General features: G+C 45.9%; 5 protein-coding genes; 2 read left to right on the forward strand and 3 right to left on the reverse strand.

Moving 5' to 3' along the window:
- Positions 1–1,134: 1,134 nt before the first annotated feature.
- Positions 1,135–5,042, reverse strand: GSBLH_T00003866001 (uncharacterized protein; the record flags this gene model as incomplete). XM_013042684.1 has 4 exons in its annotated part: positions 1,135–1,564; positions 1,595–3,272; positions 4,012–4,323; positions 4,353–5,042. 4 exons carry the CDS (start codon positions 5,040–5,042, stop codon positions 1,200–1,202), a joined length of 3,045 nt encoding a protein of 1,014 aa, XP_012898138.1. The 3' UTR covers positions 1,135–1,199.
- Positions 5,043–5,555: 513 nt separating this feature from the next.
- Positions 5,556–7,193, forward strand: GSBLH_T00003867001 (uncharacterized protein; the record flags this gene model as incomplete). XM_013042685.1 has 5 exons in its annotated part: positions 5,556–5,738; positions 5,771–6,418; positions 6,450–6,563; positions 6,595–6,702; positions 6,732–7,193. Exons 2-5 carry the CDS (start codon positions 6,311–6,313, stop codon positions 7,191–7,193), a joined length of 792 nt encoding a protein of 263 aa, XP_012898139.1. The 5' UTR covers positions 5,556–5,738; positions 5,771–6,310.
- A 144-nt stretch (positions 7,194–7,337) lies between these two features.
- On the reverse strand, positions 7,338–7,957 carry GSBLH_T00006727001 (uncharacterized protein; the record flags this gene model as incomplete). Its single annotated transcript, XM_013042686.1, has 3 exons — positions 7,338–7,646; positions 7,677–7,871; positions 7,904–7,957. The coding sequence occupies 3 exons, from the start codon at positions 7,955–7,957 to the stop codon at positions 7,338–7,340; spliced, it is 558 nt and encodes a 185-aa protein (XP_012898140.1).
- Positions 7,958–8,328: 371 nt separating this feature from the next.
- GSBLH_T00007165001 (uncharacterized protein) lies at positions 8,329–11,291 on the reverse strand (the record flags this gene model as incomplete). The annotated part of the gene is given in 9 exon segments (XM_013042687.1): positions 8,329–8,709; positions 8,739–8,879; positions 8,884–9,045; positions 9,077–10,213; positions 10,218–10,605; positions 10,621–10,736; positions 10,767–10,851; positions 10,883–11,082; positions 11,115–11,291. Coding segments are annotated over 9 exon segments (2,787 nt in total).
- A 1,330-nt stretch (positions 11,292–12,621) lies between these two features.
- On the forward strand, positions 12,622–14,714 carry GSBLH_T00003869001 (uncharacterized protein; the record flags this gene model as incomplete). The annotated part of the gene is made up of 7 exons (XM_013042688.1): positions 12,622–12,880; positions 12,910–13,004; positions 13,038–13,142; positions 13,172–13,302; positions 13,337–13,795; positions 13,825–14,355; positions 14,384–14,714. 7 exons carry the CDS (start codon positions 12,622–12,624, stop codon positions 14,712–14,714), a joined length of 1,911 nt encoding a protein of 636 aa, XP_012898142.1.
- Positions 14,715–17,513: the final 2,799 nt, after the last annotated feature.

The following is a 17,513-nucleotide window of genomic DNA, read 5'->3' on the forward strand; positions in this document are numbered from 1 at the left end:
TCGGTGACCTCCGGGTTGCCCTGGTTCCCGCGGTTATACACCGATTTGATGTAGCGTTCGAGGGAGGGTTTCGTTTTGTCCTTCTTCACCGCGGGGATCTCCATCGACTCGACGTGTGCGTCGTGCACCCGCTCCCAGAACTGCGTGACCATTCCCGCGATTATCCTGCAGATCTGTCGATGCCTATTTTCGTCCTGATTTTCGTCCTGTTTTCGGAGCAATTCCCGCTCTTTCTCGTCTTCCACCTCCATTCCCTCCTGCTTCACGTCGAGTTCCGCGGGGAAGGAGGGCAGGGAGAGGAGTTTCGGGGCCTGGGCGTTTCGGGAGGGTTCGATGAAACGGTAGAAAAACGCCTGGGCTTCGTGGGCGAGAATGTAGGCGACTTGGATCTTCCATTTCCGCTCCTCGAGGAAGTCGTTGGCCATGAGAACGGACTCTTCGAGGAAGTAGTCGTAGTGGCATTTGCGGCGAAGCGGTTCGGGGTACATGCGGAAGGAGGGAGCTAATTTCTCTTTGAGGGTGTTGTATTCGCGGAGAATGGAATCTCGCTTTTGCTTTAGCTTGTTGATGTCGGATGAAAGACGCGATGGAAGGTTCATCCGCGTAACTCGCGAGGAAAGTTGGCGATAGGACGGCGTTTGCACCATTTTGTGTGAAGATTGTTGAGACTGTTGGGACTGAGAATATTGCGTCCTTTCTCGGCTCCCGCTAAAACGGATACTAATCGTAAAAGGACGACTTCCTTGGGAAGCGACCAAATTTGGTTTTTCATCATTGCTTTGATTGCTCTAACGAATAAGTAAATATTTTAATACAAATTACATCCTTCACACGAGCCAACGCCATAGAGGCATATTCTTTGTATATCTCCTTTTCGTTCTCTTTTTGGTATCGTTCACATAAACTAATTCTTTACCCCCAACAAAAACACAGTCTACTCTAATAGTCGAGCCACTTCTTGACTATCTGAGAGTCTCTTTGGAATAGGTGTTGTTTCTATTTCCATTTCCACCAAGAGCCTCAGATCTATGGAGTATTATTCTGTTAAAGTTTGAACAGTAAAGTAATTCCTTTCTCCTTGATTATCATGTCCCCATGTATTAATAACTAAAACCATTCTTTTCAAACAAATAATTTCAAAATATCATCAATCAATAATTATATATGCATATATATGGAAAATAAAGTACAAGAAACAACTATTGCGTATTACACTGCGATTCATCGTCCAAATCCAAATCAGCGATCTTCGACCGCTTTGTAGGCGACTGCATTTTCACTGCTGGCTGCACAGACTGTCTTTTGGCCTCCACCACTCTTCTCCCTCTCACCGGCGACACCGGCTGCTGCATCGCCGCCGCCTGCTTCAATTCGCTGATTTGCTTCTGCAGCTCCTCGTTCTTCACGATCAGCCGAAGGTTCTCGCTCTCCAAAAACCGCTTCGAGCCTCCATACGCAGGCGTGGTGGATCCGTGCGCCTCCTTCAGATCGTTTTCCAACTCGTCGATCCGCAAATTCTTTTCTTCCACACGCTGCGTTGACTCCACCACCTGGCTCTTCAGCTCTACAATTCACCCGTATCTCTCAACTCTACCCAACACTTCGTTCTGCAGCGTCTTCACTCGATCTAGCAACTCAGTGGCTTCCTTCCGGAGCCCCGCGTTCTCTTCTTTCAGCTCGTCTTTCGTCACCAAAAGCTGGCGAACTTTCTCCTTCACGTCTTCGCCCAGCTTGTTCTTCTCCAAGTGAGCGATTCGCTTCTTCGCCGCCGCATATTTCCGCTTATACAAGTCGTTTTCCTCTGTTAACTCCTGTTTCACTCGCCCGAATTCCTTCGCGCTTTCCTTCATCGCTTTGAACTCCGCGTATTTCGACTGAATCGTTTGCTGCAATCGCGCCACGCGGTCTTCCGACTCTTTCAACGCGGCTTGCAGACGAAGCGTTTCATTCGGCTGCTCGTTTTCAGGCGGTTGCTTCATTTCTGTATCCATTTCCATCTGTTGATTGTGTTCCTGGTTGTGTTCCTGCTCCTGACCGAGTTCGGATTCGCTTTCGTCGTTCGAACTGTCCTCCTCATTGATGACAGCCGCGAGATTCGCAGCGCCAATCGATGGAGAAGAAGAAGAAAAAGAAGAAAAAGTTTCGTGTTGTTTTTCGAATTGTTCGATTTTCGATTGGAATTCGGAGAGTTTGTGTTCCTTTTCGATTAATTCGCTGCGAAGGCCATCTCGTTCTCCTTCGAGTTTGGATAATTGTGTGGTTAATTGCGTGATTTGCGTGTTTCGCTCTTCGATGTCTCGTTTGAATTGCTCGCTTTCTTCCTGGCGTCGTTTCAAATTCATTACAAACGCTTCTTCTTTCATATCCGCTTCGTCTTCCAGCTTTTGACGCTCTTTCCACAGTTTCACGAGTGATTTTTTCAATTCAATAATGTCATCATCGCCAATAATCACACAGGCCTGCAGCTCATCGATTTGAGAATCGTTCGAATCGATGACTGCCTGCAATGATCGCAATTCGACTCTCATTTGTTGGATGTATTGCGTTCGACTCTGAAGCTGCTCTTTCTTCTCTTCGAGCTCTTGCTTCAAAGCGTTCCGTGAAGAAGTGAGTTCTGACACATGACGAGAATATTCCTTCTCCTTCGATTCAAGATTGGATTGAAGAGATTGCACTTCAGCAGTCCATTGATGCATGAGCTGACTCTCCTTCTGTTCTGAGAGATTGCACTGCATTTGGAGCGCTTTGAGAAGATTGGATTGCTGAGAAATGGATGATTTGGCTTCTTGGATTTCTGTAACATCCTTCTCATGTTGCAATTTCATTTCGTTCAATGTATCGATGTCTTTTTCGTGTTGTGACTTCATTTCATTCAACGATTCCACATCCATTTCATGCTGATTCCTCATTTCATTCAACGATTCCACGTTCCTTTCATGCAATTCTCTCATTTCATTCAACGAATTCGCCATTTCCTGCATCTGCGCCACCAACTCACTCATTTCCTTCTGCTTCGCCTCCAATTCTTTCTCCGTCATCACCAAATTCTCTCGAATTCGACCCACATAACTACTCAATTCATCGTTATTCCTCTGCATCGTTTGCTCCAAATTCTCATTCATTTCCTTGCTCTTATTCACCTCATCAATCAGATTCTCCACACAAATCAACGCTTCCTGAGAAATCTCCTTCAATCCCGTTATTTCCAATCCCATTTTCTCTTTTTCTTGAAGCAATTCTTCCCGATCCTGAACATGCGAATCGCAAACGCGCTGCAAATCCGCGCATTCCTTCTCCAAATCCTCCACAGTCTTCGACAGCCGCTCGTTTTCTTGCGTACTTCGCTGATTGGCTTCGAGGAGAGAAGAATGGCGCGACGCCAACTGCGCCTTTTCCGCTTCGATTTGACAAATCTGCGCTTGAAGCGATTCCAATTTCGATTTCAATTCATTCAATTCAATCTCCGTTTCATTCAATTTCGCACTCAACTCCGCGTTTTCCTTCTTCAAGCCATTCTTCAATTCGCTCTCTTCCCCCACTCGTCCCTCCAATCGATGGATCTTCTCTAAAAACCCGATCTCGTTTGCCTCCATCGCTTTCTTCGCCTGTCGCAGCGCGTTGATTTCCTCCACAATCCCGTTCATCATCTCCGACATCTCCGAAATCCAACCATTCTCCCCCGTTTCCACGGTTTCCACGGTTTCCACGGTTTCGGCCATGGAAGTCTCCGTCGCTTCGCCCATCGAAATCGACGATAACGAAAGCCGTTTTGCTTCGGCCATCCATTCCAACTCGCGTCTCCGCATCGTTTCCACTTCCGCTCTACCCATTACCCCTTTTTCCCGCGGGTTACTGCGCCTTGCGAAGCATGGCGGCCCAGTCTGTGTTCTGTGCGCGCAGTCCCGCGGTTTCGGCCTGCAACTGGGCGATTTTCTTCTCTGCGTCCTCGAATCGATTGATGACTTCGCCGAGTTTCCCCTGCAAATCCTTCTCGCGCGCTCGCGTCAGCACCAATTCCGCCTCCACGTTCGACTTCTCCGTGCTCTGCTGCTGCAGCAGGACTTCTTTATCGCGCACGTCGCGGCTGAGTCCTTCTAACCGCATCTGCGCCTCGCTCAGCTCCTTCTCCGTGCGTCGCTTCTCCTCCAACTCCATCGCGTCGTCCGTCGGCGATTCCTCGCCCTTGATTTGCTTCTTCAACGCCTCGATCTCCCGCCGCAGCTTCCGAATCAGCGACTTGTCGTCCAGCATTTGGTTCACCTTCGCCGCTGTGTGCACGTTCTTCGCGCTCTGCGCGAATTTCAGCGTGCTGCTCGTCTCCGCCTGCCCTTCATGGCTCCCTTTTCCCCTACACAAAACGAAGACGCCGGCGTTACGCACGCGATAATCGCGGTGCGCGAGTTTCCGTCCAGCGAGGTCTGTAGCAGCCGCGTCAGCTTGCTGTCGCGGAAGCTCACGTGGCTGTTTTCGGTCCGCGTAGCCAGCGTTTGAATCACACGCGACAGCACCGACAGACTCAGATTGATTTTCCCCGCTTCCGAGAGCCGGTCGTCCTGCGCGCCCGTGTGCTTCACGCTCTCCGAGCCCGCCAAATCCACGAGGGAGAGCTGCCCCACCAGAACGCCGGTCGAGTCGTCGGGAGATTCGAGACAGTCCGGATGGACGCGACTTTCGCAGACGAGCTTGAAGATCGTGTGGGAGCGCGAAGACTGCTGGTTCATGTTCGTTACGCCCACGTGGCGGTTCTTGTCGCCACGGTGCAGCAGCTGGGAGTGAAAGGGAGAAACCGGGGAAACGTTGAGAACGTCGTCGTAGCTGCGAAGCACTTCTTCTTTGGAGTCCACGTACACGCCGCGGTCGTAGCTCTCGTGGATGCGCAGCTTCACCGAGTCGGGGTTGAGCAGGTCGCGGACGTTTTCCTTGTAGATTTCGACGTAGGAGCCGCGGAGGATAAACTGACGATTGGGAGTGTTCGCCATGTAGTCGAAAATGTCTTTGGTGGCTAGGTAGATGAGGCCTGGGCTGCTGTCCTCGCCGTGCATCGTGTAGGTTTTGCCGGAAGAGGTCTGACCGTAGGCGAAGATCGTTCCTGGATTCAAATGATCGATCTGAAATGTACCGTTCATTCCATGCATAAAGGAATCGACAATTCGTTTTCCTACACCTTCATACACCACAGTAGTGGAAGAATCCGGACCAAACACACGATCTAGCAAGTTCAATACGTTTGCACAACCAGTACCGTAGGTATAGATCGAGTTGGGAATGGACGATCCGCGATCATCCGTTTGACTAATACAGTTCACATCCGGATTGCACCTCCAGCACACAGTATCGCCTTGATTTAACTACATCCTCAGAGCCTCTCCCTAGCGAACTCACTTCACGAGCATTCATTGGTCGCATCCGAACGGCAACCACAATATGCTCCTGTGGTGGCTCACCCATTGCTGTGCCAGAGTCTAACTGTTTCGTCTATAGTGCAAAAATGTCTTTTAAACTTCCTGCGAAAAAAAGCCCAATTCCTGGAATTTGATTATATCTCACAATAAGCAACGATGCTTCGAAAAGAACTTTTCGCGCTCTGCAGGATAGGAAATGTCGTAGCAAGCAGCGGATACAGAGCCGTTCCAATGTCAGTTCGCTGCATGAGTAGTTTTGGGGGAAGAATTCAATGGGGTCAACCCAAGAAGTGTACTTTCCCTGTTCAAAGCAGTCTTCGCAATCTGTATGGGTCAGTACGTGTTTTTTGTGAACAGTGAAAGTACAGAATCAGTTCTTCCGATACAATCACGATAATGCGGGAGCAAGTGCAGAAGATAAGGAATTGGCCCAGAAACGTGAATCCCAAAAGATTGCCTATTGGAGTTTGGGAGTTGACGTGTTTATGACAACTGTAAAAGGAGGCGTAGGGTGGATGTTGAATTCTACTGCGATTATCGCAGATATATCCTATTTCCCCATTTGAAGAAGTCCTTCATTTCCACGCTGCACACTCTCTATCGTCCATGGTCGTGGACGTCGTGACGTTGGCATGCGTAAGCATCTGTCGTCGCCCTCCCAACAAAAAGTGGATATTTGGCTATGGAAAAATCGAAACCGTTCTTTCTTTCTCTTCTATATTCACTCTCCAGATGTCGTGTCTCGCCGTCGGCAGTCTTCTCATCGCCACCGCAGGTGGCGTGTTCATGCACATATCCATCATGTCTGTCGCCTTCTAGTCCCTTCACTGCACGCGTATGAGCTCTTCATGGCCATGATGCACACCGCCCCCGCCGAGACAGCCGACGCAGCGATGCAGGTGGCTTCGATGGCGCACACCTCCCTTGTGAACAACCCAACGTACAATCTGCTTCTCAACGGCATCGGCGTCGGCACCGTCGCCAGCACGATTCTCATTAAATTCTGGATCTACGCCGTGCGCAGTCCCTTCTTCCTCTCTCCATTAGTGGTCGAATCGACTCGCGAAGAAGTACGACAGCAACGTTCTCTACGCGAACGCCTTGCATCACCGAGCCGACGCGCTGTCGTCCATCGTGGCGCTCGCCGGACTCTGCGGCCGCGTATTCAATCAAACAATCAATCGAGGCGTAGTATGTGGGCATGCCGTGGCTGGATCCGATCGGCGGCGCCATGGTGGGGTACACCATTCTCAAAGCGGGCTACGACATCTGCCGCGACGCGATGCGCGAAGCGCTGGATGTGAGAGTTCTGCAAAGGATCGATCGTAGCTGACGGTGGATGAGAAGACGCGTCTGAAGCTGATCACGGCGATCAACAACGCGAAGAGCGAGGACTTCACGATCGAGGAGATGTTGGCGCGTCGCTCGGGGTCGTTCCTTCACACGATCGTCCGGATTTGTCCCCCGCAGAACGCGTCGCTGGAGGACATCTACGTGAACAAGGACAAAATCGATTTGGCGCTGCGGTCGCTCGACGGCGTCTCGATTTTCTCCGTGGAGATGATGAATCCGTACGCTCATCACAAGCAGTTGCTGCTCGGCGAGGCCAGTTCGGTGGCGGACGGAGCGCCGAGCGCGAGCGAAGCGGAGAGCGAGCCGGTGGAGATGCTTCCGGAGAGCAGCAATAACGACCAGTCGATCATTCCGGAGGACGATGACGATGTGGAAGTGACGATTGATAATGAGCAGTTGGAAGGAGCGGAAGTGAAAGAGCTGGAAGGCTCCAAGTAGTCGTAGTCCTTTGGATTGTTTGTTGGAATAAACATGGAATGAAAATGAGAGAATGATTAAATGGTTATATGAAAGCATGAGTGAATGAATGAATGAATGAATGAATGATTGATTGATTAAAGGGATGGATGAAGGTGGAGAGAGTTACGATATAAATGTATAGAACACGAAGAAAACAGTGAACAAGAAGAGAAAGAAGATCGTTTTGATGAGACACCAATCTAAACAGTCAATCCGCCATTCAATTCGATCACTTCGCGTCTTCAGAAATCGCTCAATCTCTTTACGACCGCGCTCCAATCGCGTCTGAGCAACATCCACTTCGATCTCGACGCCGTCAATGAGCTGGTCGTGCTGCTGAATCTCGTCTTGGATCGTGTGCGCCATTTCATTCAGTCGCTTCACGCCCGAACTCAAATCGTCGATCATTTCTTCTTGTTCTTTTACCAATTGCTGAATTCAACTCCTTGATTCAAGGCTTACCTCTTTGATATAACGTCTGCCTTGCTCCGAAAGAGACTCCGTTGACGCTTCTTCCGTGGCTGTGTTTAAGAGATCATCACGAAGCGTTTTGGTTTCTTTTCGGATTGTTAGTCGCTGCTTGCGCATATTGTCGCGCATTGAATGAACAAGCACTTTTATATCTGCGAGGTATTGCCGTCTTCTTTCGACTTCTTCCTAATACTCACACTTCGAGCATAATAAAAAACATTGTCGATGTTTTTAAAACGCGAATTGCCACGGTTCTTCTCAATTATATTCATACAACGGGTCAGCTCCGATATCAAGTTTTCCATCTCATCCAGGTGCGATAATAAGTCTTTCCATTAGGATCCACAACAAAACAAACCCCGCGTGTACTTTCTTGCTTGATCGATCGGCATAGAACCGTTCTTGTTGTCGGTGAGAGCTTTCCATTTCTCAAACAATTCCTTCGATTCTACCAGACGTTTGTCAAAAGTTCTAGCCAATCACTTCGTACTCTCACATTGTACTGCTGCACATAAAAGTACGGATCTCCAGATATGTTCGGGGGCTGCATTAGATCGCGGAGGAAAATGAAAATGTGTGTTCAACAAACAACTCCATAAATCAAAGATAATACTACTAACTTCTAATCAAACCACCGTCCTCTCTAACTTCTCTTCTTGTACCCTTCCTTGGCTCCTCGTTTCGCAGCCCCAATCAAATTGTTAAACTTCCCCAACGCCTGGTTCTGTTTTTTCTTGCTCAGCATACGCGAGTCCAGCTTAATATACGCGTACGGCTGCAGCTTTCCCTTCTTCATGTCTCCTCTCGCTCGCGTGGCCTTAAACATCGATCCGTCCTGTTCGCCCCGAATTTTGCCATTCCCAACCCGCGAATTCGGGACTTTTTTTACCATTCCAGAAGTCCGGTTGGGTCCGCGAAGCGGAATTTTATCCGCCTCCAGCGTTTCTTTCTCTTCGTTTTCGTCCTTTCCCGCGGTTTCCTCCTCTTCCCGCACGATAATGCGGCCTTCCTCGTCGAATTCCACCTAGAATTCATCGAACTTCGAATCGAAACTTCCTCGGAATCCTCGGATTCTTCGGTCTTCTTCGATCGAATTCCGCGGGTCGCGTCGTTGACGTCCAACAAATTCAGCGGGTCGTCTTCTTCGTGGATGAACCGCGTTCGCGTCGGTTTGCCGCCAATTTCTTCGCGGTCCTACATCACAACCGAATCCAAATGAAACGGCCGCGTTCCTCTGGGCGTTTCGTTTTCGCTCGTGCTTCAAAAGCGCGGCAAGAAGCGGCTGGTCTTTCGCGGGGATCAGCGAGCGCAGCGCGTCTTCGCCCACGCGGTGGAGCAGCAGCGACAGAAGATTTTTGATCTGCCAATCAAATCGAAGCGATGCAAGAAACGCGGTTTCGAAAGCGATTTTTGTTCTTCCCGACGTCCGTCAGCGCGCACTGGATAACCGCGGGGAGCTCGGTCGCGAGGTCGTCGTCGCTCAGCGACTTCGCGGAGGTCTTCAAGAATTTGAGGCAGGCTTTGGCGGTTTCGCGGGAATCGCCGACCATTGCGTAGCAAATGTGCAGAACATTCACCTGGATATTGCGGAGATCCCCGCGGGGATAGTGCGCCAGGACGCTGGCGATGCTGAGCAGCGCGGCGGCCTGCATGTGGGGGTTCTGCGCGGCGAGGAAGCTGACCAAAATGCCGAGGAAGGAGGGGAGAGAAGCGGTGCTTTGGGATTGGTCGGGCATGGAAAATGGAATTCCAGAATTCTCCATGAATTCTGCGTAGGCGAGGAGAACGCTGCGACTGACGGCACGGACCTTTTTGCTGGGATCTTTCATGTTCATCACGACTTCGGAGAGCGTGGTGAGGATAAACTGAATGTGATCGGGGTTTTGAGGATTCAAATGATTGGCTAGGAAGTCGAGACAGCGAAGTCGGTATTTCTTGCTGACCACGTTGAGGGAGAGAATGGTCTCCACGAAGAGGGAGGAGAGATCGTTCAGATAATTGGAAATGAGGAAATCGGCGTGATATTTGCACACGCATAAAAGACAGAAATAGACCCGTTTTTGCAAAATGGGAGCCGTTTCATCGCCTAAATGCGGGCGAATGCATCGCATGATGATCACGATTTCTTCGTCCCGCGCAAACGGAATCACGGTCGATAAGAGTCCTGTCAGAATGATGCTCTGCCCCAAACTCTGCTCCGCCAATTCGCTTTGCTCGTTGGTGAACGCCGTGAGAAGCTTGGTCAGCACTTGGTTCAGCATTTTGCTCACCAGATCCGTCGACGCGATCGAGAACACTGTTTCGATCGCGCAGCGAATCACCTGCACGTTTCCGATGTCGCCTCCCTGCCCAATTCCCGAGTATTTCGGCACTTCGGACGAGTAATCGCCGTGCCATTGCTCGTAAAGCGACAGCAGAACGAGCAGAAGCGACTCGCTGCCGCTCTGCAGAACCGCCAGATTCGCTGCCGCCTGCGCGGCTTCGATGCGCGGAGCACGCGTCGATTTGAGGATCTCGAGGAAAGGAAGCTACGAATGACTCGGCAAAGCCGAAGGGTACGAGCTCTTCTTCGTCGTTGGCGGCAAGATCCGCGGTGGAGGCGACGGTTTCGTCGTCGGAGGGGTCGGATTCGTTGGAGGCGTCGAACGGATTGCTTCCCTGCGCGATCTGATTGCTTCGGATCAACAGAATGAAGCCCTCGCAGATCCGAATGCTCAGAGTCAGGTACGTTTTGTCGTTCATCGCTCCCAGAAGACTCGTGCTGAATTGGGGAATCGTGGAAGCCGTGTCACGTGCCGAGACGCAGAACGAGGGAAACAGACCCCACAGATCGGTCACATAAGTCTGCAGACGGCGATGCAGAAGCGAAGAAGTGGTTCGCTGCGCCGCCACGTGACAACGCTTCGCGATGGGAACGATCCTACAATGGAGAAACGGGGAAACAGGGAACTGTTCGAAGAAAAACTGGAGAGAAGCGGAGGTGTGACGCACGTGATCTTTCAGCAACTCAAACAAATAAAAGTGGTTTTCGTCCGGAAGACCCTCCGAATTCTATCGAACACCAGCCAGCCAATCACCTACGAGGGCCGGAACCGCGGCAAGGAACGCCTCCGCACCGACAGCTTCGATGCAGAACCCCAACGCTCTCGTTACAATGACCAAGAATCTTTGAATCAAAACCCGATCAAAATGCAAACGCAGCGTCTCCCTGGGAAGAAGAGTCGTAGATCGCGACGAGCTGCTGAATCACCGGGACGAAGAGCGAGGGGAAACGAGGTCCAAAGACGCGAATCATGGACGAAAGAGCGGGCAAGACAAACACCCAGGCATGCTGATATTTGAACTGCAGCGTACTCAGGAAGATATTCACCAGCTCCTGCACCGAATCCTCGCTCATCTATCCAATCACCGACCCCGCAACACTCCTACCGCGCTGATCCCGTCCACGACGTCCTTCAGCGAGGTGAAGAAATCGATAAGATAGAGCGAGATCGCTTTGTGCACGGCAGAATCTGCCGAGGCGAAATACCCGATCACGCCACGCATCACCACAATCAGCGGCTCCTCGTTGTGCTGGGAGAGGTACCAGCGAGCACAGAGACACATCACGCGGACGTACTCCACGATGTCCTTGCTGGAGGCGCTGTCCGGCGTCGGCAGGCTCTGCAGCTGCGAGTAGAGAGAGGAGAGGAGGTCGTCGGAGACGAAGCGGTCGCTGGAAAGGAGGACGTCGAAGGGACGAAGCAGACCGGCGTCGAGAAGCGGTCCGTAGCGTTGGCGGAACTAGGATGAAGGGAAGTGTAGGGGATCGAACTTGGAGAAGAGAGGAGAAGAGAGTGGGGATGGAGTCGGCGTGGAGGGAGGGTACAAGATGAGAAAAAACGAGAAGGTAGTTGAGGAGTTCGTGGAAATTTTCGCCGTCGAACGATCGGCAAAGCCCTTCCAATTGACGAAGAAGGTAATGCGAAGTGACGGTGAACCCCTGATCGTAGTGGCTTTCTAAAAGACCGCGTAGCTCATCCTGGAGCGTACGACGGATACTTCCATTGTCTTGCTGGGAAATGGAGAGTAGCATGGAAAAGGCTTTTCGTACCAAACCTGATTCCCAGACCTCATTGCTTATTTCTTGGGCTTTGAGAATGGAACTAACGCAAATAACCAAGGAACGAGTAAGAGCGGGCTCCATTTGGTTCTCTCGGTTTCTGTATATGTTCAAGAAAATATCCAGACAATCATTGCACTTCAGACGCTTCACATTTTCCGAAACAGCAGGAAGAGCGATCTGCAAAAGGAACAGCAGCTATTTGTAATGTAGATCATAGTGTGTATTACACTCCGGCAATGATCCTCGCTTGAGTTCAGAGTGGACATGATGCAAGAGAAATATTCCACTGGGGAGGGGATATAGCCATTTACCCCCTTTTTCGACTTAATAATATCATCGATCGCCTCCAATACACAAAAGTCCTCTGAGAGCAATTTATCAGAACTGTTTTTGTGTTTACGAATCTCCTCATAAATGTCGTAATTCATGGAAGCGTTCATAGCTCAAAAATGAATCTAGTAAACGATTCTCACCAAAGAACTGGTTTCCAGAATTCGTGACCATTTTAGTTCCTGAATCAGAGATGATTACACCAACATTCTATTATCACACACTACGTTAGATAGACTAGGAGTTTGCGAAAATAGGCGGAATTGTTTTCTCAGTCACATTTTTGTAGATGCTCAAAGCGCTTGGAAGAGTCAAACATATTCCTTTCCTGTGGTGTAAGAGCTGGAATTATTTCACTCCAAAACGAGCGTTTGCAGCAACTTCTAAAGTCTTTTCTAATTTACTATCGTTAATGCATAGAAGAATGACTACTTGCAATATGTTCGCAATATTGGTATTTTTGCGCATATTGACGCAGGAAAAACAACTACAACCGAAAAGATGCTTTATTATGCAGGAGTCGTCCGAACGCCTGGAAATGTAGACGATGGGAACACAGTGACTGACTTTCTTCAAGAGGAAAGAGAGCGAGGCATCACAATTCAGAGTGCAGCGATTTCCTTCCCTTGGAAAAAGCACGTTATCAATTTAATAGATACGCCAGGCCATGTTGACTTCTCTGTGGAAGTGGAACGTTGTTTGCGCGTCTTGGATGGAGGAATCACAGTCTTGGACGGTGTAGCTGGTGTAGAAGCTCAAAGTAGTTTTCTATAATAGAATGAAATGTAGCCGAAACGGTTTGGGAACAAGCAAATCGATATTGCCTTCCTCGCATCATCTACATTAACAAAATGGATCGAATTGGGGCAGATTTTGAGCAATCAGTATGAATACTCTATAGATGGCTAGAGAAATAGATCAAAACGGTTCAAGCGCGCCTGGGAGCCAATTGTCTGCGTCTTCAGCTACCTCATATCGAAAACGAAGATCTTGTTGGGATCATCGACATCGTAAAACAAAAAGTATCACTCCAAACTGGTTCGTGACCTAGTACATTCCATTATCGAACTCGATTGATGAGGATCCAAACGAAAACAAAGAAGTTACAATTCCAGACTCTCTAAAAGAATCTGCATTCACCGCTCAAACTCATCTAATTGAACAATTAGCCGAAGAGGATTCGTCATTCGGGGATTTGTATTTGGAAGGAGACGAGCGGATGCGAGATCCAAGCCAACTTCAGCAGGCAATTCGTCGTGTTCTGCTCCGTAGAATCAATCCACTATTCTAACGATCAAGGAAGCAATCAAACTAAGGAGTTCTCTCTTATCCCCGTTCTTTGTGGAAGCAGTCTGAAAAACAAGGGAGTGATTCAACTACTGGATGCAGTGATTTCGTATCTCCCTTCGCCTCGAGAAATCCGCTTTCCCAATCTTTATCTTCATTTACACAACCAGTTTGTGTCGATTCCCTTCGCTACCTGTCTCAAAGGAGATTCTTCCGTGCCTCTTTCGCTAACATCCTATCTGAAGCACTCTCCGACTCTTCTCTATGTGTTTAAAATCCAGTGGACGGCACAAGGGATCCTGGGATACGCTCGTGTTTATCAAGGAACGATCCAAATAAAAACAGCTTTACTGAACACGCGAACCATGAAACAAGAAAAGATCCTTCGGTACTTTTTGTCTATCTCTTTGATTCAAGAATCCTCCAGGTCTCAGCAGATCATACTGATACACTGAACGAAGCTCGCGAGGGTCAGATCGTGGCTATTCAAGGCATAAATACGCTTCAAACAGGCGACACGCTCATATCACCAAAAGACGCGTATCCCGTTCATTTTGAGCCATTAAAGATCCAAGCACCAGTCTTTACAGTGAACGTGGAGGCAGAGAATCAGCTGCAGCTGAACAAACTAGAGAAGGTGCTACACATTTTGGAGCAAGAAGATCCATCGCTTTTGGTGAAAAACGACGAAGAGAGCGGTCAATTGCTTCTTTCTGGAATGGGAGAACTGCACTTAGAAGTCTTGCAGCAGCGATTGAAGAGAGAGTTTTCGATCGATGCTTATTACAGTAAGATGCGAGTGAATTATCGAGAGAGCGTGCGAGGGCCCTTATCATTTAAGGACACAATCGAACGGGTTGTAGGATCAAAGAAATATCAGGTCTCTGTAGGGTTTGAAGTGGACAAGAGCGAAAACGAGCAAAATGAAATTGTATTTGAAAAAACAAAGTACATAGCAGCGGATTATCTTATTTAGATTTTCACATACGCTCGCTCCTCTCTCAGACGAATCAACTCGATGTATTGAAGAAGGAATCAAATCTTGTTTATCTCGAGGTCCTCTACTTGGATATTCGATGATTCATTCTCGGATCCGAATCGACCCCAAACTCTGCTTGTGGGACGTCCAAACTCCGCCTGCCATCATTCAGTCCGCAGTAATTTCTTGCCTTGCTTCAGGATTGCGGAAGAACGCAGTTCAGTTACTCGAACCCATAATGAAATACGAAGCATCGGTGAGTAACACTTCACTTGGAAATATTCTTTCCGATCTTACTGGCAGTAGGTATTTTGCAATCCAGTTTTAATGCAGAGCGAAGAGCAGAGATTAGCAAAATAGAAGGGTTTGGATCGGTATAGTAGTTTTCCAATAAGAACATAGAACAATGATACTAAATCGACTATTCATGCTTTTGTTCCGCTCGCTGAAATGATTGGATATTCGTCTACCATTCGCATACTCACTGGTGGAGAAAGCTGCTTTTCATTGGAGTTTTACGGATATCAAGACGTCCCTGACAATATTATCCAAACAATGATAAATCATACTTTCTTTTATGTTTGTGTGATATAGAAATTTGGGAGTTATAACAGCTAGAGGGCTTGAATATAGAGAAAAAGGATAAAGAAGCAAAATGTTATTTACAAGAAGATCAATATATATGAGACGATTCAAAGAATAATAAAGATATTCTAAGAGACAAATGAACATATTTTAATAGAAAACATGATGTCCTGGAGATCAACAATTTTCCCAATGAAATAGATTGTCAGAAACAAAGTTGATACATACAGTGGCAAAAAAGCATAATGGATAATAACAAACAGCAAAGGTCATTCATTCATTCATCATTTTTATCAGACCTAAGACAATGTCTTTTCAATTATGTCGATTCAATGTGAATGAGATCAGCAAGATTGGAATGAACATCTAAATGGAATCAAATTTAGAAATATCAATTCATACTGTTGATTACTGCGTTATAAACATTCTGGAATGCATCAGGCAAATCGACATTATGAACATTTGGAATATCTAATTATGATCAATATTCGAATAATCGATATACTTTCGAATATCACTGTATTGGGAGAAGCAAAACTCGCTCCTTGTGAAGTGATGGATGTTAGATTTGGAAGATCTAATTGATGAATTCTATATATTCAAATTGTTATTACTTCGCATCTGTAATAATGTAGGATATGAGTCATCCAAATATCCATTAAGTGCAAATATACGAAGATTAATAGATTGTAATTGTGGAAGATCTATAGAAATGAATGAATATAGAAATGAAAATTGAATACTTTCGATTATTGTTGTTTTCGATTCATAGAATGCAGAATCACCTAATGTAATCGTTTGTAGACTAGGTAGATCTATAGAAATGAATGAATATAGAAATGAAAATTGAATACCTCGAATTATGAATGAACTAGAATAGAAATTAGAGGAAAAATAACCTCCAATAGATCCAAAATTGATGTATTGTAATTTTGGTAGATTCTTCAATTCAAATTCGCCTCCAAAATCATTGAAACTATTTTCACCAATATCAATTGATATCAATTCATTACAATTCAATATGTGGAATGATTTGGATATATCATAAGATATCCATCCGTTTATTACCTTAATCTTAGTAAATGAATTGATTCCGATTTTCAATGAATTCAATTTGTTCAATCCATCAATTCTAAATGTATTCACGAAACCAAAACTATCATCTCTAATTTCGATTGATTCAACAATTGTGAATCGAGAGAAATCAAATGTAGTATAATTATAATCATTACAAGTCCAATTAGGTAAAATGATTGAAGAATTAGAAGAAGGAATGGATTGAATGAAATCACAAGAATAAATGATTTGAGGAAGATATTGTGCTAATTCATAATGAACATCTAAATGGAATCAAATTTAGAAATATCAATTCATACTGTTGATTTTAGTATTGAATAAAATACGGAATGCATTCATCAAATCGACATTATGAACATTTGGAATATCTAATTATAATCAATATTCGAATAATCGATATACTTTCGAATATCACTGTATTGGGATTTTCAAAACTCGCTCCTCGTGAAGTGATGGATGTTAGATTTGGAAGATCTAATTGATGAATTCTATATATTCAAATTGTTATTACTTCGCATTTGTAATAATGTAGGATATGAAAAATCCAAATATCCATTAAGTGCACTGCTACCAAGATTAATAGATTGTAATTGTGGAAGATCTATAGAAATGAATGAATATAGAAATGAAAATTGAATACTTTCGATTATTGTTGTTTTCGATTCATAGAATGCATAATCACCTAATGTAATCGTTTGTAGACTAGGTAGATCTATAGAAATGAATGAATATAGAAATGAAAATTGAATACCTCGAATTATAAATGAACTTGAAACGAAATTAAAGGAAGAATAATCATAATCTCCAAAAGATCCAATATTGATGTATTGTAATTTTGGTAGATTCTTCAATTCAAATTCGCCTCCAAAATCACTGAAACTATTTTCACCAATATCAATTGATATCAATTCATTACAATTCAATATGTGGAATGATTTGGATATATCATAAGATGAACCTCCACTATGTTTATCTTGAGTAAATGAATTGATTCCGATTTTCAATGAATTCAATTTGTTCAATCCATCAATTCTAAATGTATTCACGAAACCAAAACTATCATCTCTAATTTCGATTGATTCAACAATTGTGAATCGAGAGAAATCAAATGTAGTATAATTATAATCATTACAAGTCCAATTAGGTAAAATGATTGAAGAATTAGAAGAAGGAATGGATTGAATGAAATCACAAGAATAAATGATTTGAGGGAAATATTGTGCTAATTCATAATGAACATCTAAATGGAATCAAATTTAGAATTATCAATTCATACTATTGAATTCACTGCCTATAATATTTATGAATGCATTCATCAAATTGACATTATGAACATTTGGAATATCTAATTATGATCAATATTCGAATAATCGATATACTTTCGAATATTACTGTATTGGGAGAGACAAAACTTTCTCCTCGTGAAGTGATGGATGTTAGATTTGGAAGATCTAATTGATGAATT

Source organism: Blastocystis hominis (assembly GCF_000151665.1).
Source record: "Blastocystis hominis, Singapore isolate B (sub-type 7) whole genome shotgun sequence assembly, scaffold_4".
Lineage (NCBI taxonomy): Eukaryota > Bigyra > Opalinata > Blastocystidae > Blastocystis > Blastocystis hominis.